The 27,170-nt window shown below is 35.1% G+C and overlaps 1 protein-coding gene across 1 annotated transcript; it reads right to left on the minus strand.

Annotated features, from left to right (window-relative positions):
• Window positions 1–605: 605 nt before the first annotated feature.
• On the minus strand, window positions 606–27,170 carry LOC117399436 (desmocollin 2-like protein). Its single transcript, XM_033998589.3, has 16 exons — window positions 26,901–27,170; window positions 24,601–24,688; window positions 22,214–22,419; window positions 15,344–15,448; window positions 12,922–13,077; window positions 11,945–12,086; window positions 11,035–11,189; window positions 10,604–10,738; window positions 9,963–10,148; window positions 7,849–8,096; window positions 6,652–6,794; window positions 6,134–6,355; window positions 5,204–5,425; window positions 4,210–4,322; window positions 3,584–3,880; window positions 606–2,087 (listed from the first exon to the last, which is right to left on the minus strand). Exons 1-16 carry the CDS (start codon window positions 27,030–27,032, stop codon window positions 1,890–1,892), a joined length of 2,748 nt encoding a protein of 915 aa, XP_033854480.1. The 5' UTR covers window positions 27,033–27,170; the 3' UTR covers window positions 606–1,889.

Here is a 27,170-nt window from a genome sequence, read left to right on the forward strand (position 1 = left end):
TTTAGCTCCACAGTCAAACCATAGCATATCTGTTTGGAGCAAAGCCCCGCCCCTGCCGCATCATTATGCATTGCCTTAGAGCCCCAGAATAAACGTAAATCCAACCCATCCCTATGTAGCGCTTCAGCACCGAGTCCCTCATTCGACACCTACTGCAGCTAGTTAATGCTCAGTGATAAGGGACAGAGACCGAGACCCCCCTCCCTGCTCTTTATAACAACCATGAACAAATTACATTACATTATTTGTTTATTTAGCAGACGCCTTTATCCAAGGCGACTTACAGAGACTAGGGTGTGTGAACTATGCATCAGCTGCAGAGTCACTTACAACTACGTCTCACCCAAAAGACAGAGCACAAGGAGGTTAAGTGCCTTGCTCAGGGTCACACAGTGAATCAGTGGCTGAGGTGGGATTTGAACCGGGGACCTCCTGGTTACAAGCCTGTTTCTTTAACCACTGGACCACACAGCCTCCTTAATAGATGCTAACATCCCTTATTAAAGTTTAAAAGCATAGCACAGTGTGGTAAACCATAGTGAAAACACAGTAAAGCGTGAGAGATTTGGTCAAATATATTAAAAACATGTAAAACTATCAAAACATTTTGAATGATATGGTGCTGTATTTATTTATTTATAAATCAAAAAATGTAAAAAAAGAGATGCAAGAATTAAAACATACAGCTTATTAAAGAGCATTAATACAACACAGCAGTGTTTTCCACAAAGAAAACTGTTGTTAAGCACTTTCCTTTGTAATACAATCAATCAACCAATTACTTGGTTACCATCGACACAAGTTTTCATTCACAGCAGCGACCTTGTCATAAAGCTGCCACTGAATGAGCACAGCCATACAATGCAAGAACCTTAAGCTGCAAAGCATAAAAAGATGTGCATAAATGCTTCTTTAAGCATTTAGCTGGGTAATAAAACTAGAAATATTTGCAAACAATGTATTTAATCCATACAAAATACCTTTTAAGATTGTACCTCTAAGTAGTATACTATTTATCTTTGAAACATTAGCTCTACAAAAAAGAATCATTAAATCTTCTACAGCAATTCATTCTAATTTATCATTTAAAAAAACAAATATTTAAAAAAAGGAACATTGATTTGTCAGCAAAAAAGGTACACAAATTTATACAGTCTCAAAGTGTACATACAGCATTAAAAGTGTTAAATCATTTTTCATTTTCATACTGTACTTATCCAAACACCAACAGAACTGGAATTCATTTTCATATCAGGAACAGCATTTCTTACTTGGGATAGTTTGAACTTGTTGGTAAATTGTAATATTGTGAGATATTGTATCAGATCAAGTAAAACTGAGCCTGAGGCAACAGCAATGAGCTTGATATGAGAGCGTTTAAAAAAAAAAAAAAAAACATAAAAAAAATACAAAAAAGGCAGGGAAACATGACATTAAAGGAAAGTGCTAATTCTCATGTAGCTTTCTGATGCATACAGTACATTAAATGAGGTGTAATATTTTTAAAAGAATCCCACTACCAATACACATTTACAAAAAACAAAGTTGATCGCAAAAACGCACACCAAAAAAACCCACACCTCATGCAACCCATGTCTATGCTAGACAGTTAAGAGACAACAACAATGAAGCTTCTAAGTATTATCAGGCTTGTCTGTCGAGACAAGAACAGAAGCCTCTTACAAGAGTAGCAAATGTTTTCAATGGGTTGGTTATTATGGGAGATGACAGTAGCTGTACAAAATCAGTGTTAGATTAAATGTTCAAATACCAGAACCCAACAAATCACTCCAATCTGTGTAAAACAGCCCATACTTTACAAACACTGAATTATTTCGGTCTGATTGCAAGATGTTCTCTCAAAGCCCACTATAGTCATCATCATGTCTTCATTTCTTTGTGCAAACTTGTGCCAATGTTCTGAATTTTGGTCCCAATGTATTTATAAATTCTATTCCACTGTCATCATTTAGGTCACTGCAGCACCCCACAGATCCAGCAAATGAGCCTCTGCCTTCAAAGCCATAGACGTGACTAATGTCTTCGGCAAACCTGTCATTGTGTTCGGTTACAAAGCCATTCAATTTCTGTAAAGTTAACAAAAAACATTTTTAGTTTTTTTCTTTCTTTTTTTTTTTTTAATTACATTTCTTTAAAAGTATAAATAAAAATGACTTCAAAATGAAAAATCTCTGTACAAGGTTCATACAAGTATTATACAAATCACTTGGAGAGTATAAAAAGCCCATAATGGTTTAAAGAGCAACTTGGTACGCATATAGAGTGTAAAATGATTATGTTAGCTCATTTATTATTATTGTTTAGATTACTTTCATACTTCATTTTCTGAGTCTTCGCATCATATTTAAACCTGTGCTGCCAGAGCTGTTTAAAATCGGTCATATATGATCGATAACCTTTCATGTCATATCTCGGCTGTCCAATCACCAAATTTTTTTATTTTTTTTGCGTGGGTCATAGCCATGATTATGGGCCATGACTCCATATAATTGGTTTAGGGCTAGGGTGGGTGGGACAGATAATATTATAATTACAAAGACGTATTACAGACACCGCCATTCTAGCTGAGTTCACTGCAGATTCATCTACACACTGGTCAATTTAAAACGTCTGTGTTTCCGGTTCAACAAGTCCAGAAGTGCTGATCTACAACTCATTTGAAAAGGTAAGTACTTCGACCAACTAGCCGTTTTGGTATTATTCTTCTTCTTCTTCTTCTTCTTATTATTATTATTGCCATGTATTTTATTATTATTAGTTTACTTCCTTTGTTTGTATGTGTGTGTGTGTGTGTGTGTGTGTGTGTGTAAGGATGGAGTGTAATTATTTAGCTGTAGTAGTTATTATTTAGGTATGTATTTTATTATAATTATTGGTTTACTTCCTTTGTTTGTGTGTGTGTGATTTATTTATTCTAGTTTTGCTGTCAAAGTTGTCAAGTTGTAAGTTGCTTCTTTCTTAATAAAAAAGGGTGTTTTTTCTTAATTTTTGTGACCTCTACACTCATGAATAAATATACTTTTATTACAAACAGGGTAATACTGTTTCCAGTCTCAGTTTTTGGAAAGTCTTAAGAGCTGGACTGTGTTTGCCATTTCGGAAGTTTTTCGTAAAATACCATGCATCGTAAAACCTTGTGTATCTCTGCAACTGTACAAGATATTTCATTTCTGAATTGCACAGCTCCTATATACTAAGTTGTTTTCTATATTGCTTGGAAAGAGGTCAAAATTAGCAGTTTAAAATATTAATTATAATACATTTTTCAATATTTTTTGGGAGGCGTGGTTTATATGGAAAAAAAAACACATTCCACAACAATAAATTATAACATTGGAAACAGCTCCTTAATGCCTTTCTGTTGATATACTGGGTTTTAATTTCTGATTTAAGGTTGCTAAAACTGCAAGTGCTAAAACACAAAGTGGTCATATTCATGCCCATATACGGTCATTCTGCTTAGGCAGCAATGTGTTAAGAAGACACCGGTGCTTTGTTTAGATTATTAATTATTTCCTACAGCAGAAGACTTGAAGAGTGATTTTGTTTCTACAGCCCTTACCTGATCAATCACCAAGCCATTTGTTCTCCAAATGCTGGTACCATTTTTGTCTGCATAATGCTGAATTCCACTTCCAAACTGTTGTCCATAGTTAGTTTGGAAGGTGCTGTTGGTGGCAGAGAGGAATGAGCTAGGATCATTCTGCATACCACTCCCCAGAGTTTGACTACCATAGACATTATTAACATTCTGGAAGTCAGAGAGCCTAATATCTTGCAAACCGCCTCCAGACTGTTGTAGAAATTGTGACTCCTGTTCAAGGGCGGTTTGTTGTGCAGACATCTTGAAATTTGGAGCCTGTTAATATAAAAATAAAGACTTTTCAGACTTTAAAATATATAGCAATTTAATATAGAAAAATACTCAATCTGATTATGAGAAAGCAGGTGCAAGTCATTCGATTGTTTTCTGTAGTGTCTTTGCCTAAAATATATATTTTGTGGTATTTAAACAAGTGAAGAAGACCAAAAAACAGCATTTACAAAATAAGTAATAATGCACTTCCTTAAAATGTACAATACTCTTATTTAATGTTTTTTATTAATCAAACTTTGAACAATCAAACTTTGTAAAAATACATTACTACAGTTGGTGGTGTATATTTGGTGTACCAATGTTAAACTTACCATTACTTCTTCACCTGGTCCCTCTGTATTAGATTTGATCAGCACTGCCTCAGCTCCATTATCAAGGTCTACTTTTTCTTTTTTCTTCCCACAGAAACAGGTTAGCAAAATACCTGATTAGACAAAATGTATTTAGTCTAATGCAAACATCACTGTATTTTTGTTACTGTGTACAGTGTTAAATATACTTCATATTTTTACTCTTAAGCACACATTTATTGTTCCTGTTTAATATAATAAATCAGTATCATTTTACTGGAGATGTTCTTTACAAGTTATTCAGATAAATACATAGATAAAAATAGAATTCGGACAGGTTGGGATGGATTATAAACTGATTTATGGCTGCTGTTACATTTTTATTATACAACCAGTTACTAGTCTTCCATTGTTTTCTACAGAGATCAACAATTTTGTTATTTCTCAATAACAGAAAAGAAGACTAATTAACAATGTTCTAAAACCACTGCTTACAGATTAAATGCTCTCAATGTTAACTCTTTCAGTGGAGCCCAATATAATAGTGTAACACTGATAATGATATTGCTGTGGCAAATAACATATATATATATATATTTTTTTTACAGTTTAGAAACTAATTTACCCAAATACAATATAATCTGATAATATTCTGTATTATAATTATGTATTATGTCTTGAAAGTAACATAATCCGATACATATTTCTTTTAAAATTCACCACATTTCGACGTAGATACGGCACTCTCAATATTACTACCTATCACTGATTAAAATACAAATTACGGTTTGCAACGCCAGCATTGCAAATGCAGACATGCAAGATGGAAGATGACAGATTCACATGCAAAGGGAAACAAAACCTTTAAATAACTATGTTGTGTTATGGTTTGCAGTCTGTAAAATTGCTCTCCAGCAGATGTGATGAGAGGATTGTTCAACACTGTTTTTTTTTGTTTTAGTTCTTGCAGGTCTTAAATTAACATTTAAAATATATAATAAAGTATTATACTTACAGAGCAGCAATAATAAAGCTATAGCCAACAACAATGCCAAGATCCCCCATACTCCAAGTGCAGCTGAGGTCTGGCTTGCAACACACTGCCCACTGATGCATTTGCAGATTCTGACTGTTACGATCTGTTGTTCACCTTTCCCTTGTTGATCACCAATAATCACAGGGACATTGTAAGTACCAGTAGGTAGTTCTGTTGCTTGTTCAAGGTGCATGGAGGTGGCTAAAAGAAAACATTAATAAATAAATAAATAAATAAATAAATGTTGGAAGAGATACACATTTTACGACTTGAGACAGTTTGTTCAATCAGACCAAAAGACATTTTTTTGAATAAAGGCAAGAGTAAATTTGGGACCAGTACAATATCTATAAAATTAGTGTATACAAACTTAAACCAAAATATCAAAAACCCATCTTCACTTAATATTTTATGGTATGGGTCCATTGCTATCCTGGAATATTTTTATCTGCATAAATATTTTGTGCAGCATCATATCATTCAAAATGTTTTGATAGTTTTACATGTTTTTAATATATTTTACCAAATCTTTCACACTACTGTGTTTTCACTATGGTTTACCACACTGTGCTATGCTTTTAAACTTTAATAAGGGATGTTAGCATCTATTAAGGAGGCTGTGTGGTCCAGTGGCTAAAGAAACTTATAACCAGGAGGTCCCCAGTTCAAATCCCACCTCAGCCACTGACTCATTGTGTGACCCTGAGTAAGTCACTTAACCTCCTTGTGCTCCGTCTTTCAGGTGAGACGGAGCACAAGGAGGTGTCTCTGCAGCTGATGCATAGTTCACTTAATTCTCTAAGTCGTCTTGGATAAAGGCGTCTGCTAAATAAACTAATAATAATAATAATGCACCCAATCCATAGGTTTTTAAAGGTTCTCATATGTAATAAATGATTATTTCCATACCTTTTTCATTTGTTATCTTCCAGTTTTTATCATGGTCCTTTGGGAAGCTAAATACAAAAGGAGATGACAAAGGCTCTGCATCTTTATCCTCTGCTTCAACCTTTACATATCCTAACTGTCCGTAATGCTCACAAATCACAAAGTCTTTATTTGTGATGATAGGGTTGTTATCATTTTCATCTTCTAAATATATCTCTACTGTGCCAGTACCTGTTTTTGAACCTAAAGCAATCAAGAACAAAAGTTAAGATCTCTAGGTTTGTCTTAAAAAGGTGTAGTAATTGCAGTTTGAAAATCATATAGAAGTCCACATCAGTACCCAAAATACAGAATACAATAGCTCTGATAATATTGTGCTATATAAAAATTACTCGGTATGTGCAATAACTTCAACAATTGTCCGTAATAAGTTAAGCTACAATAGACATACTCGTATTATATATGGAATATTTGGAAGTTCAGAACGGGTTGAATCAAGGATTTGAAAATATTACAAGGATATCAAGTGGTTTACTTACTCTGGTCGACAGCATTGACTGTGATATTATACATGCCGTTTGTCACAAATGATGACTCTCTATCCATGTTGCCAGCTACTAGGAGTTTGCCAGTGTTTTTTTCAACTTGTATCCATGATGCAGGGTCTGATATTTTATAATATCTGTTACCAGGAACACCAAAAATTAAATAGTTTTACCCTAAACTTACAATAAATAAATAAAATAAAATACTACTACGACTACAACATTTCACTGTGGTGAAAGCATAAAGCAAAAACTGCGGCATACTTTCCTAGAGCAAACATATTAAAAACCCAATGCAAATTGTATTGTATTTATTAATTGCATTTAAATAATAAAAATCAAGATAACATTGGCTGTACAGAATGTTTTTTTTTCTGTTTTTATAACCTGTTAATCAGAACACTTAGGGTCAATTGCACCAACATGGATTAAATACAACTCAGTTTAGTGCTAAACTAGGGTTAGTTGATCTGGTGTTATATATTTAATCAGTTACAGTGCACCACAAATTTAAACCAGGATTAGTAAATCTTGGATTAAGCAGGTAATCCTAGATTTCTGATTAGCAATCAGTCATATTTGTGTACACTATTTAGCAAAAGCAAATGTAAACAAGCATGCGTTCAAGCATAAGAAAATATTACATTATATTAAATTGTACTCATTATATTCTATTTCTCTGATCAGATGATGTTTTAAATTAATTAAATCAACAAGTGACAACATAGGCCCCACATGCAACCTATGGCTTTCCTACAACCCTTAACCCGATCTTTAGTTATGCCAACCGGGTTGTCCTGCAATAGTTTTGTTTTACTTTGCGTAAACTTTAAAATATTTTATTTTATTGCCCTTGATTACGATGTTTCAGGCAAAAAAAGCTACAAAAAGTTACGGAAAGTATTAATTTATTGGAGACGATACACTTGGAATGACAGTTCATTTAAAGCCACTAAGATTTTTTAGACACTGGTACATGCAGGGTTAAAATATTCCACTGACTGATTTACTAACTGCACGGAAAGGGACTTGCACTACCAGAAAAGTACTATATCAGATTTTGTTTTACATTTTTATTCTCCACCCATAGAAGAAATATATGAATGACTTAAAATATAAATATACTTTAACAAAAAAAATATTTAGATTAATTATGTGGATGAAAAAAATAAATAAAAAGTGTTTCCTTACTTTATACCATCACTGCTTTTAGTTTCTGGGTCCAATGCTTTGTATATCCCAATAAGTGTTCCATTTGGCTCGTTTTCTTTAATACGAAGAAACAAATTTGGCGTTTCGAATTCTGGGCCCTCGTCCACATTTATCACATTAACATCTACTGGAACGGTGGCCCAAGTGCTTTTAGTGCCAACCAGTTCTGCTTCATTCTCAGCTGCCACCTCCAACTTTACAATTTTATTTTTCTCATAGTCAAATGGCTGTAAAACAAGTTTAAAATATAAACAATTGTTATACAACATTACTTTTAAACAATTTTCAAAAGACAGGGACAGATCTAGGTTTTTACACCAAAACCGAATGTATATTTTTTTGTAAAGGAAAAATATTACATTTAATACAAAAATCCTATACTTATTTAAAAGTCAGCAAATGTAAAATATTTCATAGCTGTTAGCATTTGTGTTGTAGTGTATTACCATATTGTGACTTAAAATGCAGCTCTTCCGTGTACATGCTTCTGAGTCAATATCAAAGCATAATAGAACAGGAGGGAGTTTAAATTTCAGTTTCAAAAGACACCATGAACAACTAGACCAAGGTAAGAAATGCATCCTAGAAAAGTGCAGTTATATGTTACAGATCAGCTTCAAGTGCAAGTAATACCCCTTTCACACAGACAAGTTATGACAGCTCAGAACTGGCACTGATGCTGCATTTTGGTCTGTGTTGTAGCAGACAGTGCAGTCAAATCAGGTTATTGCTGGATGCAATATACACTGTTTAAACTTGTTTGAGAAAGCTGCAACTGCAAGTTAATGTTTTTCTCTTCCCACCCACCCCAATCTCTTGGTCAAAGTAGAAAAATGCAGCTTTGCGAAGCTGAGTTCGTAAAAATTCCTTTGTGTAATCACGAACCAAGATCTCTATAAACAGGCAATTCTGGACATTGACATGAACCGCTTCTCTCCTCAAACGTGGAGGGGGGGGTTGGGGGGAGAGCGTCAATTACGCTTGACAAGACAAAGAAACTTTGATCAAACTGTCAACCATGAGCTGTGGGCAAGGCCAAGGAGTGGCTAGAGACGAATTAACCAGTGTTTAGGCACTGCGTGAAAATTGGTGCTGAAAGTGGTCGGAAATGGAAGTGACTGAAAAAGAAATGTCCTGAAAGAGTTCAGAAAATGGGAGAGAAGTAGGTCTCGAGTTTACCCGTGACATCACTTTCACCCAAGAGCACTCACTCTGGACTTGTGACCGTGTTGGGATTGTGTGTCTTGTTTAGTGTCTATTATTTCAGGACTGAACCCCGTGGTTTACCTGCGCGATACACATTGTTGTGTAGAGCCAGGTATTATTATTTCAGGACTGAACCCCGTGGTTTACCTGCGCGATACACATTGTTGTGTAGAGCCAGGTATTATTATTTCGGGACTGAACCCCGTGGTTTACCTGCGCGATACACATTGTTGTGTAGAGCCAGGTATTATTATTTCGGGACTGAACCCCGTGGTTTACCTGCGCGATACACATTGTTGTGTAGAGCCAGGTATTATTATTTCAGGACTGAACCCCGTGGTTTACCTGCGCGATACACATTGTTGTGTAGAGCCAGGTATTATTATTTCAGGACTGAACCCCGTGGTTTACCTGCGCGATACACATTGTTGTGTAGAGCCAGGTATTATTATTTCAGGACTGAACCCCGTGGTTTACCTGCGCGATACACATTGTTGTGTAGAGCCAGGTATTATTATTTCAGGACTGAACCCCGTGGTTTACCTGCGTGATACACATTGTTGTGTAGAGCCAGGTATTATTATTTCAGGACTGAACCCCGTGGTTTACCTGCGCGATACACATTGTTGTGTAGAGCCAGGTATTATTTCTGATTGCAAAACAAGCTGCCCTGCCAAATAAAGAGCTATTTAATTGTGAACTGTGTTGTTTCAAATCATTCCTGAGCACTGCATTGCCACAATTGTATTATATGACAAATACAAGGGTGTTTTAAGTGGGAAATGTTATCTTTAACACTTTGAAAGCACAAAGTCCCGTCATTTCCCTTCCCCTTTAATGCACCTGACATGTTTAAATGTATTGAAACAAATAATTATTCTGCTTACCTTAACAACATACAGGAGTCCTTCATTTGTGACAGGGTCAGTTTCAATTCTAAAATTTCCATTTTCATTACCCTTTTTTATAACAAACTTAGCTTTCCAATTAGATGTATTAAATAAATCCTTGTCTTCCACTGGAATTCGTAAAATAAGAACATCTTTCTGATTTTCTTCAACTTTCGCTTCATACTGTAAAGAAACAAGTACCAGTAACAATCATTCTCCTCCATGGCAGTAAATACATAATTTGAAATATTAGTATTTTAAAAAAGTAGATCACTATGGCCCATATCAGGGTGCAGGGTGTTTCATTATTTTGAGTAGTCAGAACGTCTCTGCTCAGCTTTGCAGTCCTCTCACCCAAACTGCATAAGATGACATCTCGTATACAATAAGAAACACTCAGAGGTATTCATGTATAATGCTATGCCACTAGAGTTCCTGAATATGTTTGCTTAAATGTCATTTAAGTTAAAAATTTAAAGAAAACTGTAGTTCCACATCTTGAGGACAGGGGGAGAACAAATCTGATGAATCCCCCACTTATTCAGAAAGAAACACATAGGGGATCCTTCCAACAGTCCCCTAGGCATGTTACATTGACTACTGCTTAACACGATCTATTTACTCAGGTTTCAGCTTACTTTGTTGGCTTTGAATGTAGGTGGATTGTCATTTATGTCTGTTAATACAATCCTAACAGTTCCTGTATTCGATAGTCCATAATGTTGACCTTTACAATCCGTGGCTTCTACTGTAAGTTCATAGGTGTCTTTCGTCTGAAATGGACAAAAAAAACCAAAAAAACCTTTAATTGATCAGCCAGAGTTCTATTTAATTTTTTGTAAACACTACTATAACTAAGTATGTTGTGCCTAGATGCTTCGTAATAAGTAGTACAAGACTTTCATGGGTAGAAGTGTAAACGTATTTAAGAAATCATAAAAAAAAATATTGAATTGGGACATGTAATTTAATAATCACTGTACCATATAAAATTATTTTGTATAACAAATGTAAAAATAATAATGATAAATAAATGTAGAAGATAGCTTTTGGATCACAATGAACTCACCTCTCTATCCAATGCAGTAGATGCTGTATACATAATTCCTGTTTCTGACTGAATACTGAACAGGTCAGTGCTGGAAATAATTTTGTAAGCCATTTGCGTAAAAAGTGTACCAGGCTCATCTCGGTCTGTGGCATTTACTTGTCCTATAATAGCACCTGCATTTGAAAACAAAACAGTTTCAAAAAAAAAAAAAAAAAAAAAAAAAAAAAGAAAACTCTCTTCCCAAAGGAAACTATGTGAAGTCTAATTATGTTTAAAGGAGAGAGGAAACCAAATACTAAAAGGGAAGATCAAAAAGTACGCCCATCAAAAGAATGGGGCAGTGAAAGTAATTATCTTTACCAGAATCAAATGTAAAAATAACATGTGGAACGCAAAAGTATCAACAAAACAAGAGATTTTTGAGAATGTGGTAATGCTAGTGAGAGTTAAGAAAGTGTTTTTAAAGCACTCTCTTAAATCACATAATCCTGATCAAAAGGTGTGAATGCATAGCTCAACTGACCTTTAAAAATCACACAAAACACAAATAGGGAAAAACAAACAAAACACACACACACACACACACACCATCAACAAAACACTTACAATGGAAGTGAGCAAACTACGGAGCATCTGTTAAACCACAAAAAGCTTTTTCCATTGCTCAGGCATTTTACAGCAAAGTTGCCAAACTAAGTTCCATGTGCAATGTTACAGAAAGAAGCATCAAAAACAGGTCAGGATATAAGTGGCTGCTTAAGAAAGACGCCTATGGATGAGACACGCTAAAATACATAGATGGTAACTACTGATACTTGTCAAAACTACGTTTTAATTGTGTCATGCATAGATCAGTAAATAAATAGTAGCACAGGTTTATTAGTATTATTTGATTTATGTTCGCAGAAAATATTGAAATAATTCTCACCAATTTCAGAGTGTTCAGGTACAGAGAGAACAACAACATCAGTAAACTCAGGGCGATTATCATTTTCATCTTCCACTTTAACAGTTATATCAAGATCCCGATCTCTCTTAATGCCATCCTTTGTTCTTGCCTCTGCAAAGAACTAAAGAAAAAAAAAGTTACTTAATGCTGTTTTTATTGCTGAAAGCCTTCTATTGATGGAAAAGTATCTGCTTTTGAACACTTGTTAAACAAAGCACAACAAAAAAATTAGAAAAGGTCCTGGTGATGAGCTATTCACGGGAGAGGTAATCCAGGGACAAAGTATAATTTTCTTTAACTGATTACATACATCTAGCCATTAGATGTCTCTGTTGCTCCATGTTAAAAAAAAAAAAAAAAAAAAAAAACAACTTTATAGAAGTAGATGTTTTAATTTCACAAAAAAAGCAACATTGAATTCTACATTAATACAGTTTATAATTGAAATCTAGAAGTCTCAACTGTTCTCACTTTATAGGTGGCTTGCTGTTAAAAGGTACTTGCTGTTTTTTGTATTGCTGTAATTTCAGTAACATGAGAAACCACCTGTTTTAAAGTTTTATGAAAAGTTGCTGTATAGGTTATTTTTGCATCTAATTGTATTCATTTTATAGAGTAGTCTTCATACCCTTTGTTGTCTTAAGATTATCCATGGTACAGTATTTAGTTATAACGTATACTACACTTGTGAGGATGGCCTGACATACTGCAGGGTCATATATTTTCCCCTTAATTTGTATTTCTCTCTCTCAGCAGTTACAAAGTACATTATACAATGTGAACATCAATAAAAGTAAACAAATGAAAAAGAAAAAAGTGAAGTAACGAGGTAGAGGTAGGAATGTAAAACTGAATGCTGGTAAATAAACAAACCAAGCCCCTCCCCCTCTCCTGTCAGTGCTCATGCGCAGAGTGTTCACTGTGTGCCCTTCAGGCTGTGAGAGGCACAGACTTACTTTGTACTCAGCAATTTGTTCACGGTCCACAGCCCTGTGTACTTTCAGCATTCCAGTTTCTGGCACCACAGAGAACAAACCTATGGGCGGCAGGTTCACTCCCTGACCATAGATTCTATAAATGATATCGTAATTCTGTGAACTGTCAGATTGGACCTATAAAAAAGAAATGCATTATTAAAAGTATAGATTCCTAAACATGATTCAGAAGGGCCCAAAGTCATTAAAAGTATTCAAATAACAGTAAGGACCACATTTACAAAGCACTTAACACCATCCTACATTAAACACCAGTTTTTTTTTCTTGATATTGGAGGCTGAATATTCTTTGCCTCTCATTCTTTAAAAGAGTAAGCAGTGGGGTTCTAAAAAATATATTGTTACACGTCCCCAAGTGTTGCTACAACTGTTTAAAAAACATACCTGTACATTTTTCTTTTCATTAAGATCCTGACAACTTTTTTCACTTATACCTTTAAGGTCTGTTTCAAAGCTCTTTTCAAAATGTCCGTTCTAGTGCACTGATAGTGTGAAGATTATTGACAACGTTGTCAAACAGGTAACACAGCAATAACAATCCATGATGTAGTACATTACAGAAAAGCAAGAGCACTTCTTGTAAACAGACTTTAAAGTTATAAGTGTATAAAGTTGTCAGGATGTTAATGAAAATGAAAGATTACTGGTACGTTTAAACAGCAAAACGTGGGAATGTATAATGCTATTACTTTTCAAGAACCCCGCTACTTACCGCAAAAGACGTTGTAGAAGTCGATTTTCTAGGCATTTTTGCAGGGCCCTTAAAAGTGGGGAGCAACTAATACACCGGTGCGATGTATGCGCCGGTATGTGTAATATTAAACTACTGTACCAGTGCCACAATGGGATTACTACAGCCACGGTTATTATGGCTCACACAAACTTAACTGTCATCAACCCGATTTATTTTTTCAGGATCTACGGCATTCAGGTCATGTTGCTAGGTAGAAACACAAAACCACTGTTCTAATTAAGTTTTAATTTGTTACTCTCAATTCCCTTAGTCATTTGAAAACGCAAAACACAAGCTTTCAGACTCGTGACTGACTTCCTTTAGATCCAGACGCATGTTTATGATGGGGTGGGGGGGGAGTGGTTAAAGTTATCAATCTTCGGAATATGAAAACGTCACAGCTATACTGCTTCATTGTTAACACAATAGCTGTCAGTACATAAAATGTCCTTATTCCCACCCTTCCGAGCCATTGATTTGTCAACATTTAGAAGAACCCGCCCCTAGGATCCGTAGCGAACAGCTATTGGTTAGCCGAGTAAACTTATCAAGTTGTTGTAACTGCAATGCTATAATAATGCAGGTTACTGAGACTGGATAAAGTAGGACAGTCAAAAACAAAAATGCTACACAACAGGTTTGAAATTGGTTTTGTTGAATTTCCTGAAATGCATGGCATTTGCAATGCTGAAAAAACAGTAAGTTACTGGAAACAAAACAGACAAACTTAAATATGGCAAAAGAAAAACGAGCTGATAGAGGAGGAATGTGTTTATGGCCCGATGTAGAAAACATTTTGTTTGAAAGGAGTACTTGGAATGCCTTTAATACATACTGTAACATGTTCTACATGTCAGTGCAACACAGTGGTACACTTGTAAAGTATGTGTATGGTTCTGGTTCTGATTAACAAAACAAAATGAACGTATTTGTACAGCTGGAGATTTAATGCAACTGTACTGCACCATATGCAACACGAAGATGTTTTGCTTACTGGTTAGTAGATGGGGCACTTAAGTATTAAACAGTGCTGCTTTTATTGATTCAAGCAGCACTGTTAAATACTTTTCTTTTAAATTTGAATACAAATTAATTTGTAAAAGCCAATGCAGCTGGAACTATTGTCCAAGTACGGTTTTGGAAATAAATGTTCAGTAAAACAAATAAGATATGTTCTTGAACTTGTTTGGGTACTTGATAAGCTAAAATAAAATAGGTCAACACAGATGTGATGTGGGAATAACAAGGGCAAATAAGGGTTATTTCGAAACTAAACCTGTGTATCTTTATTTATTGGTGTTAAGCATGTAGGAAAAAAAATCAATTGTAAAAAAGTATAACACAAAAAAAGGTGTTTTCCTAAAATTCTCAAAAAATTCTCTAAAAGGGGGGGCACGGGACGGGACGGGGGGGGGGGGGGGGGCAGTGATTTTCTTTACAGTACTCTTTAAATGTCTAGTGTCAAACTTCCAGAGTGTTGTGTGGTTTAATTATTTTTTTGTTACTTTTTTTGTTTTAACCACTTTAATTACAATTCATAAATATGCCTTCCAACTTCCACTTGTTGAAAATGAAGGCTTTATTTCACAGACCAAAAAAATACCAATACAGTCAAATTAAAAAACAGTCTTCATATGTAGATTACAGTACCTGTTGAATTTCTTTTGGAAATGGTGGGAACTCATTCTCTCGAATAGAAAAAGGTAGTGGTCTCCATCGTCTTTTGGAGCGTTTCAGGTTTACCTCTCTCTTTACCTTAAGAAAACGAGAAGAAGAAAACTATTATATATAAAACTGGAAATGGGAGTTTCTGTGGGCAAGAAACAAAGCATCTGCAGTGGCATAATCTATAGAGCATGTCATATCGGATTGAATGGTTTGTAAATTGATATGTCCAGAGGTTACAAATAACGTGGCACTGAAATGGTTAAAGTTCACTGGACACCACCGGTAATGGAACTTTATTGAAAGAATCATAGAATACAATTGTGTACCATCTGTAAAAACCCTATGTCATAGCATGTGGTCTGTATCGTTCAAGGCTCAAAGTTGACATATATTTGACAGCATTTTGCTACCCAAAACTCTTAATTTGCTACTAGTTTTTTATGCAGTAGCATGTTTCTGATACCCTATGCTGCAGTTTATATGACCGACCCTTAGTGAACACGTACATAATTACCAGTATTAGGTTTTTTTTTTGTTTTGTTTTGTTTTTAAATACGTACATTATTAGTATCTTTCATAAAGCGGGAAACCATTGCTAATAGATCTTCCTGATAGATAGGTTTGTACAGGCCCATGTAGATACGTGAGGCCCACAATGCAAATCTTATTGGACAGTGGAGCACAAATACCTACAGTACGAGAACAACGTGGATGCAATATAAAAAGGTATGAAGTTTATTTTATAGACCAAAAGTAAAAATAAATAACTGTTAAAAACCATTACGATTTTATATGATAACAGGCAATGACCTAACAGGATATTAAGTTTATTCAGTGTCTATAAAATACTAATTGAATCTGCCATGGAGAATGGCGGCTCCGGTTTTGTTATGATGTTAACCCTGGTTTCACCCATTAACACAGGTGCATTCACATATCTATGGTTTTCTTTTTATAATAGAGTAATATAATACCATCTTATGGTGACTGTCCTGCATAGTATTACATTAAAAAAAAAAAAATCTAAAAGTAAAATAAGCCCAATGGGAATTTGGTCGTTTTAAAAGCATTTATTTTAGTAAATGTAACACATTTTCACAGAACATCAATCCATGAAAGAGTTTAATAGCAAAATATAATGCACCAGAACCAAGAATGGATTTTTTTGTCTTTCATGAAAACATATACAACACTACAGCTCTTTATGAACAATCTTTCTTTTTTACATACAAAAAAAAAAATTGCCCAGGAAACAGGTAAACATCGGTTAAAACAACTCTCCTACCCATCTTCCACAATATAAACTTGTAAAAACGGGTATACATAAACAAGTTGAACAGCAATACTAACTGTACTAACAAAACGTTATAGTCACAGCTTGTGACACTAGTAAAAAACATTTACTCGCTTGAAACCATGCCAGGTCAAATGAAGGAATTGTGGACAGTAAACTCTGCTGAAATGAACTTTGTACATCCAAACATAAAAAACTTTTCACCAACACAATTTTAAAATGAAGAGTCTGCTTTGATTGTAGTAAATGCAGAAGTATTTTTCCAAGCTGGCAGCAGACATTGAGGATCGTTGCGGACGTTGCAGAAAATGTAAGAAGCGTGTGTAGTAGCAACAAACCAGCCCAGCGTTCAATAGCAGACCGCTCTCACCCCGAAACATTAGCAGTTATTGAACGGTGTGTTAGGAGCACGCAGTTTCACAATAGCAGGCAATACATTGCTGTGTATCAAAACAATTGCTTTAAGCGAGTTTTGCACATTTTTTTAAATTTTTATTTTAATTTAATTACTACTATTGTGTTTTTGTAATGAAGTTACTGACACTTGTTTTGGTTTAACATCTTGATTTGTGAGTCAGTTTTGGCAAGTTATAAGTAGTGCATGTTTCCTTTTCTAATTCAATTGTTACTTAAAAAAAAATACCATAAACCAGATTTAAAAAGCTAAAATGACAACAAAAATATTACTTCTCATACGTGTTGGTCATACAAATCCATATTTGAAAAAATCAATTTGCAGCCACCGCACTAATGCAGGTCGGCCATTTTGAGCCTCTAGTAAGGGAGCTTTGAACTGATATTTGGCACCCTTTGTTTTGTAGTTAATTCAATGGGGTAAAGTAAGTCCTACACAACTTATTCTTTACTGCTAGGATATTTTTCTATTTTAACGTGTTACATATTGTAAGGTCTTGCTGTAAAATAAAGGCACACACACACACGGCCACGCCCCCTGCCCCTGCTGCTATGCTGTTTCTGCCTGCTTTCAGAACAATATAATGGCTTTTGTTACTTTTTGAAAAACAAATGAATATTTAAATTATGAATGAACAGCCGAACATGAAAATCTTGTGTACATCCTAGAACACACACACACAGGGCTTAAATTTCAGCAGTAAGTAAACAGTAAATCGGTGACTTTCGCTTTAACTCTTAAAACTCAGCCCCATTTCATTTTGGGGACACCAGCGCACCAGCGCACCAAAGGTTAGGCACATATTACTCGGGCACCGTAAGCACCACCTATCTGTTTAAGAGTACAGATTCAGGGCTTTCCACAGACGTATTCAATGTGTGTATGCGGTACTGCTAGCTGGAACTACGGTTGCCTAAAGTTAAGCCTCTCATCATGTGACAGAGTTAACAGCTTAGGTTTCATTTTGAGTATTGCTCTGTCTTTGTAGCAGCTGGACAAAGACAAATATTGAGGTTCAATGGTGGTTCGAAACTATTTACCTACTACTGCTGCTAAGATGTATTGTCCTACTGTATAACTATATGGTCACAGGCTGGGTCAACTATGTTACAACCACTTCTCTCTATACAAACAGAGTTTGAAAGTTCTAAATAAAAAGCCAGTAAAATATCTCACTGTCACATTCTTAAGAAATATAATATGTTAAGTTTTGATAATTTTATAAATTTCTCCAATGCATGTCTGATTTTTAAGTCTCTACATAAACTAATTATATATATATATATATATATATATATATATATATATATATATATATAATTAGTTTATATATATATATATATATATATATATATATATATATATATATATATATATATATATATATATAAATGTGAGCCAGCTCACAGGTTCACCAGCAGGAGGCGTTCATGGCAGGCTAGGTACAAGCCCACAGGTGTTGCAGATAACACAATGATAGACCTGTGGTCAGCATACTTGCCTGCCATGATGTCAAGGAGTTAACGGGTAAACAGGTTGCAGGTGTGGTTAGGTAGGGGATCAAGGTTGTACCATGGTTAATTCTCATTAGCCTTAATTGGCCCGCACCTGTAGCCTGTAACCGTCCAATTACCAGACGATCCAGCACCCTTTAAAAGAAAGCCTTCACAGCCAGTCAAGGTTGACTTCCAACCAGTGAGCAGCGTGAGCTTATCCACAACCAAGACTGACCGGGAAGACAAAACAGAAGCTAAAAAAAACTGCCTTTGCGACTGCAATCTTCTTTCCTGGGTTAGCGCTGTTGGAAGGGAATACAGCAATGGGGAAAGAGACGCCACTGGTTTTCACATGCTGGAGACAAGCTGAAGCCAACAAACAACCTGGTAAAACCCAGGAACCAACTAAGTCAACTGGATGTGGTTAACTGTCCAGTTAGTTTACATTGTTGTTGTTGGTTTTTTTTTGTTATACAAATCCTGTTTGAACTGTTTATTTTCTTTACATCTCATCTCGCAACCAGGATGGTATTTTCTTTTGTGAAGTAAGCGAGCAAGTTTATTTTTTTTTACTCGTGTGAAGTTTAATAAACAAACTTGGATTGGAAACTACTGTCTGCTTCGTCTGTGCGCACCCACACGCCCACAATATATATATACAGTACTGTGCAAAAGTTTTAGGCAGGTGTGAAAAAATGCTATAAAGTAAGAATGCTTTCAAAAATAGACATGTTAATAGATTATATTTATCAATTAACTAAATGCAAAGTGAGTGAACTGAAGAAAAATCTAAATCAAATCCATATTTGGTGTGACCACCCTTTGCCTTCAAAACAGCATCAATTCTTCTAGGTACACTTGCACAAAGTCAGGGATTTTGTAGGCATATAGTCAGGTATATGATTAAACAATTATACCAAACAGGTGCTAATGATCATCAATTCAATATGTAGATTGAAACACAATCATTAACTGAAACAGAAACAGCTGTGTAGGAGGAATAAAACTGGGTGAGGAACAGCCAAACTCAGCTAACAAGGTGAGGTTGCTGAAGACAGTTTACTGTCAAAAGTCATACACCATGGCAAGACTGAGCACAGCAACAAGACACAAGGTAGTTGTACTGCATCAGCAAGGTCTCTCCCAGGCAGAAATTTCAAGGCAGACAGGGGTTTCCAGATGTGCTGTCCAAGCTCTTTTGAAGAAGCACAAAGAAACGGGCAACGTTGAGGACCGTAGACGCAGTGGTCGGCCAAGGAAACTTACTGCAGCAGATGAAAGACACATCATGCTTACTTCCCTTCGCAATCAGAAGATGTCCAGCAGTGCCATCAGCTCAGAATTGGCAGAAAACAGTGGGACCCTGGTACACCCATCTACTGTCCGAAGAAGTCTGGTCAGAAGTGGCCTTCATGGAAGACTTGCGGCCAAAAAGCCATACCTCCGACGTCGAAACAAGGCCAAGCGACTCAACTATGCACGAAAACACAGGAACTGGGGTGCAGAAAAATGGCAGCAGGTGCTCTGGACTGATGAGTCAAAATTTGAAATATTTGGCTGTAGCAGAAGGCAGTTTGTTCGCCGAAGGGCTGGAGAGCGGTACACGAATGAGTGTCTGCAGGCAACAGTGAAGCATGGTGGAGGTTCCTTGCAAGTTTGGGGCTGCATTTCTGCAAATGGAGTTGGGGATTTGGTCAGAATTAATGGTCTCCTCAATGCTGAGAAGTACAGGCAGATACTTATCCATCATGCAATACCATCAGGGAGGCATCTGATTGGCCCCAAATTTATTCTGCAGCATGACAACGACCCCAAACATACAGCGAAAGTCATTAAGAACTATCTTCAGCGTAAAGAAGAACAAGGAGTCCTGGAAGTGATGTTATGGCCCCCACAGAGCCCTGATCTCAACATCATCGAGTCTGTCTGGGATTACATGAAGAGAGAGATGAAACTGAGGCTGCATAAATCCACAGAAGAACTGTGGTTAGTTCTCCAAGATTTTTGGGCCAACCTACCTGCCGAGTTCCTTCAAAAACTGTTTGCAAGTGTACCTAGAAGAATTGTTGCTGTTTTGAAGGCAAAGGGTGGTCACACCAAATATTGATTTGATGTAGATTTTTCTTCTGTTCACTCACTTTGCATTTTGTTAATTGATAAATATAAACTATTAACATGTCTATTTTTGAAAGCATTCTTACTTTACAGCATTTTTTCACACCTGCCTAAAACTTTTGCACAGTACTGTATATATATATATATATATATATATATATATATATATATATATATATATATATTGCATTGTCAAACTATAACTTACATACATAGCTAACTAGTGTCACGGTTTAATAAAATGAATCCAGCGTGTTTTTGTTTTTTTTAAATATTGGTTGATATTCCATTATTACTTCTTAGTTAATTTCTTGAAAATTGTACAGCATTTAAAAACACAGTGAAAAGGCAGGGTGCGAGCATACACTTCGAGCTGAGCCAGGAGGAGAATTCTAGCATACATATTTATGAACAAAGCAGTTAGTATAACATGTTACATTAATCTTTTATATGTAGCGGTACCGTGCTGGATATAGCTTTCATAAGGTCATTTATAAGGTCATACAATGCATGTTTCAATGATAATGTGGCACACGTTACTTTGCTGTCTGCATAGGTGTGTATGATTTGTTAGTTACCGAAACCTCAGTCAACAACTGAAGACAAATAAGAGGATAGTTTCGTACCACTTAATTTGCACCAATGAGACATAACCTGGTTAACCGTACTCATGGCATATCAAATGCCTAGATGACAGATATGGTTGTATTCTTGTAGAACTTAAGGATAAAACAAAATACATTTTGACAAGGAATTGCATTAGTTCCATTACTTAGTTGAGCACAAGGTGGTTTCAATAAATACTTTGATTTAAATATAGGCCAACTATGTGACAGTTTGGGATATTATTATTTTTTTTAATTATTTGTATATATAACTATTAGTTGAATAAACCGCTGCCGAATAAGACCATTTTGCTACCTACTTTCCAGGCAGGTAGCAAATCCTCACTACTGCCTTAAAGTTAACTTCTAGCCCTGGTATCGTTATACCAGAGACAGAAGAGAAATGGTTATTTTATTTTATTTTTTTTACTAGACCACACTGGTAATGAAACTTCAGTAATAAAATCAAACATTAAGACAATAACTCAAAGTGTATTGTCTATATGCAGCTGTTACTTCAAAAACCACATGACCTCAATATTGTAGCCGTTTTAGGACAGAGGACAATGTCATGGTTGCCAATACAATTATAACTGAAAATACGAAGTAACTACGTTATATGGGTTGAGTTTTTGACACTGTTGTGGTGGCATCTTTGCAAAAAAAAAACAGCCAGGACTTAAAACATTCAGTGAAGTGGTAAGTCTGTGGGCAAAATCTTGTGTATTTACACTAAAGAAATGTGGGGCATTTTGGTTTTATAATTATCTCCAGGCCTTGCTTATAGCTACAACTACAGCTTTAATAGGACATGTTACTGGTGTGCAGGAGCTACTATATAGAAAACACTAATTGTTAATGCACTACAAAATCACTCCATCCTACTGTATAACTACTTAAAACTTACAATGAAATCCATTGACCTACCATATTGTGTTCAACTGACAGCGCGACATCTATTTTCCACTTCTGTTGCGATTGTTGGTCTTGTAGCCATATTACAAAAGCCCTTTCTCCAGAACGTATCCTGGTTGAATGTGTTGCGTAGAGGAGACCATCTTGCTGAATGGCAAAGTCTGGATCACTGGTAGTAAGCTCCAAGTGCGTATTGTTTAAGCAGTGTTGCAAATTAACTTTATTCAAAATAAAAAAAGATGTTAAGAAAGGATTCCTTAGTAAGTTATTATTAATATTGTCATAACACTAACTATATATATATATATTACACACACACACATTATATATATATATACACACACTTGTAGTCAAAAGTTTACATACCCAAATTTCTAGAAATTTCTTGAAAACAAATAATTATAGAAAAATCTTTTGAGCAGCAGTTTTGCTTTTGTGGATGAGGAAAAAAGTTAAGAAAAATAATCTACAATTATTTATTTCTGCAATTTTATTGCAAAACTAAAAAAATGCAAATTCAAAAGGAAAATGAAATTAATATCTAGTTGAGGCACCTTTAGCAATAATAACCTCTTTTAAACTATTAGGGTATTTGTCAATGAGCTTTTGGCATGATTCTTTAGTGATTTAACTATTCTTCAATGCAAAATTCAAAATGCTTCTCTTGTGCACACAGCCTTCTTCAACTCATATCAAAGATTCTCAATCAGATTTAGATCGGGACTTTGACTAGGCCGTTCCAGAACCTTGATTTTATTCTTCTTTAACCATTCTGAAGTAGATTTTGATGTGTGCTTTGGATTTTTGTCGTGTTGGAACGTCCAGTTGCACTTTAAACCAAGTTTTGTAGAGGAGGGTTTCAGACGATTTGCCAGTATCTTTTGGTATGCTACAGAATCCATTTTACCACATATTACAGCTAAATTTCCTGTGCCATTAGATGAAAAAACAGCCCCATAAAAGGATATTCCATGCTTGACAGTAGGTATGGTGTTCTTTTCTTTGTACGCCTCACCAGACTTTCTCCAAACGTAACGACTATCAGCATGACCAAATAGCTCGATTTTTATTTCATCACTCCACAAAACCTTTGACCAGAACTCATATCCATCATTCAAATGCCATTTTGCAAACTTTAAGTCATTGTCCTTATGACGTTTTCATAAGAGTGGCTTTTTCCTTGGCCTGTGACCATTGAGACCTTCACCATGCAATACTCAACCTATGGTTGAAATGGAAACTCTTGGTCTCCAGATTTCCAGATTGCTATTAACCTTCCTCGCCATTCTTCTACTTGTTCATGGTGAAAGGACCGAGGGAGAGTTGTGACAGTACCATTAGTCTTGTAGTTCTTGATAATAGAAACAATAGTTCAAATGCTTAGAAATCTTCTTGTATCCTTCTCCAGCTTTATGACAATAAATAATGTTCTGCCTAAGGTCTTCAGATAACTATTTGCTGTGTCCCATATTGACTTATTGGTAATGACACCAATCATCATATGCCTAACCCTTTTATACTCTCCAAAAATGTTCACCTACAATCCAGCATTTTGTAGACTTTTCTAGAATTAGGTTTTGCATTACCATAATCAAAATTCTAGCACCTTGTATACAATAATATCATAGCATCAAAGGGTATGAATACTACTGAATTAACATTTTTGCAAAAAAAATTGCTGAAATAAATAATTGTAGACATCTATTTCTTGCAGCTTTTTTTTCCTCATCCACAAAAGCAAAACTTGCTACAAAAAGACATTTACCAATACAAATGTATTTTTATATAGGCTCTTCAAGCCATGGCATCTCAGAGCGCTGTACAAAGTTAAAAACAAAACCAAATTGCTCATGCGTACAACACACTCCAGTTACAACCATTATTTAAAAGCACATTTAAAAAAAAGTTTCAGTTTAGGTTTAAAAGAATTCAATGTTTCAGCCTGCCTAATGGTAATCAGAATAGAGTTCCACAACCGAGGAGCACAACAGCAGAAAGCTCTGGCGCCAGTTGTTTTAAGACGACTTTTTGGAACAACTAGAAGTTCTGCATTTTCTGATCTCAAGAAACAAATAGGAATATACAGAGTTAGTAGTTCTTGGAGATAGGATGGCCCTAATCCATGAAGGACCTTACAAGTTATTACAGCAACTTTAAAATCAATTCGGTAGCTCACTGGTAACCAATGTAAGGACCTAACCCGTAAATCATAAGATTAAATCGGTAAATGTCCAAAAAGTATTACATTTAACACCTTACTACCTTACTTAGTAAAATGTTTACAGTTACTGGTAAAACTTAAGATTTACAAGATTCTGACTTATCGTAACATATAGGCCCTATACTACAACCAGAGTCCAATGATGAATTGGTAATATTTCTGATATACTGTAGCTTACCTTCTGAGATTATGTATCCAGCCTTTAACTCCTCAGGCACTGCTGCTTCCACAGTACGAACACATGCTTTGACGGATAAGGTGGATACCTTAAAAATACAATTATAACATGCTTACATCCATTTATATACCACCAAAGGGTTGCAAATTGTTCATTTTCTGGGAGAAATGTAAATGTAATGGCTGCCTTAAATTACCAAACATTCCTTAAAAGTGAGTTTGTATTTATATTGTAAATGCAAAAAGTGACACTATTCAGTCTTTTTGCCCAAGTGAGAGTTATGCTGGGGGACAGTCTATCTTTATGATTAACACAGGTCTTTGCAATCTGTAATGAACAGTAAGAACAGAAGAACAAAAGAAAGTTTACAAACAAGAGGAGGCCATTCAGTCCATCTTGCTCGTTTGGTTGTTAGTAGCTTATTGATCCCAGAACTCATCAAGTAGCTTCCTGAATGATCCCAGGGTGTCAGCTTCAACAACATTACCGGGGAGTTGGTTCCAGACCCTTACAATTCTCTGTGTAAAAAAATGCCTCCTATTTTCTGTTCTGAATGCCCCTTTATCCAATCTCCATTTGTGACCCCTGGTCCTTGTTTCTTTTTAAGGTCAAAAAAGTCCCCTGCGTCGACATAGTAATCTAAACGGAATGTAGTGAATTCACAAGCCCAGTGAGGAACCCCCAATTTGTCATTTTCTAGGTTAAAAATATGAAATGCCAAATAATTGCACAGTTCAGTTTCAACAGGTTTTTCTTTGCAATAAATATAAAATAATATCACCAAGAATAAACATGAAAATTATAGCAAATTACTAATTAAAACCCATACACATACTATATTAAAAATAAAGCCACAATACCTGTTCAAAAGCGTTTCAGAGCAAACCTGTGCCAGGTTTTGGGTTGTTTTTTTTGTTTGTTTTGTTTTTTTGCCTTACTTGCAAAATATCTATAATGAATTTGAATCTACACACAATATATAACTATATATATATATATATATATATATATATATATATATATATATATATATATATATATATATATATATATATATATATTATTTATTATTATTTATTTCTTAGCAGACGCCCTTATATATATATATATATATATATATGTGTGTGTGTGTGTGTGTGTGTGTAGATTCAAATTCTTATTTTTTATATATATATATATATATATATATATATATATATATATATATATATATATATATATATAGTGGTCAGGGCTCTGGACTCTTGACCGGAGTGTAGTGGGTTCAATCCCAGGTTGGGGACACTGCTGCTGTACCCTTGAGCAAGGTACTTTACCTAGATTGCTCCAGTAAAAACCCAACTGTATAAATGGGTAATTGGATGTAAAAATAATGTGATATCTTGTAACAATTGTAAGTCGCCCTGGATAAGGCCGTCGGCTAATTAATAAATAATAATAATGTAGAAGTTCAAGGTAAAAGTAATTAATGCTTAGGCATAAATATACACCCTCGAGGGATACATTTTAACGCCAATTTCTGATTTGAGATTTTGCAATTGCATTATACATTTAGAAAGCTGTTTTTGTTGTTGTTTAGTTTTTATTGACTCAAACATACTGTGTAATCCCGACTGTAAAAAATTTAGAGATCATGCAGGACACTGGATTTAGGCGTTATGTTTCTGGTGATACTGCTGTCTGTTTCGTATGTGAAGAGACGCACAATTTGCAAACTAATCTACAATTACTATTACATTGATTATCAGTCAATTTTATGCAACATTGATATATTTAAAAAGTCTAATAACCAGACATGTACATTATATTTACAAGCTTTTAATATAGTAAACGAGTAGCATACTTTGTATACTTTGTAACCAGAGTAGGCTAAGGCAACATTTCTTAGGATAAAAAAAGTAACTTAAAGGTCACGTACACTAGCAGTCGAGAATAACAATATTAATTTTAAAGGTAACGCGTTTTTCTTATTTTCTACAACATAACATATAAACTTCAAACAACTGTGAAACGTTTTTTCACTGACAATCAATAAACATAATGCGACGTGACGTAACTTTATATGTATTTTAAGATGTGTTAATTTAAATAAAGGTGATTGTTTTATCACATTTAGCAAACTGTGTAATGTATCTACAAATACATGTAACAACCCAAAACCGATATATACGCGTGTGTATTACAAAAATACTGAAATAATAATAAAAATAATACTAAAAATAATAATAATAAAAATAATAATAATAATAATAATAATAATAATAATAATAATAATAATAATAATAATAATAAAAACTTACCATAAACGAGAAACACACGAGTAAATAATTAGTTTTAAAACTTGCCATATTGTTTCTGCTGTAAAAAAAAATGGAAGCCCCCTTTCTCTCACCAAAAACACACTGCACAAAAATGCCGTTGGTTTTGAACATGTTCAGTGCCGTGCCATGGGGTGGGGTGGGGTAGGGATGGGTGCAGCCGAAGGAGGGAGGAGGTTTCAACCCTAGTAAAAGTTTCACGTACACCACTGTAGGGTGAAACAGCTACGATCAATGATTAATTCAGCCATT

The sequence above is a fragment of the Acipenser ruthenus genome, chromosome 4, assembly GCF_902713425.1.
Source record: "Acipenser ruthenus chromosome 4, fAciRut3.2 maternal haplotype, whole genome shotgun sequence".
Classification (NCBI taxonomy): Eukaryota; Metazoa; Chordata; class Actinopteri; order Acipenseriformes; family Acipenseridae; genus Acipenser; species Acipenser ruthenus.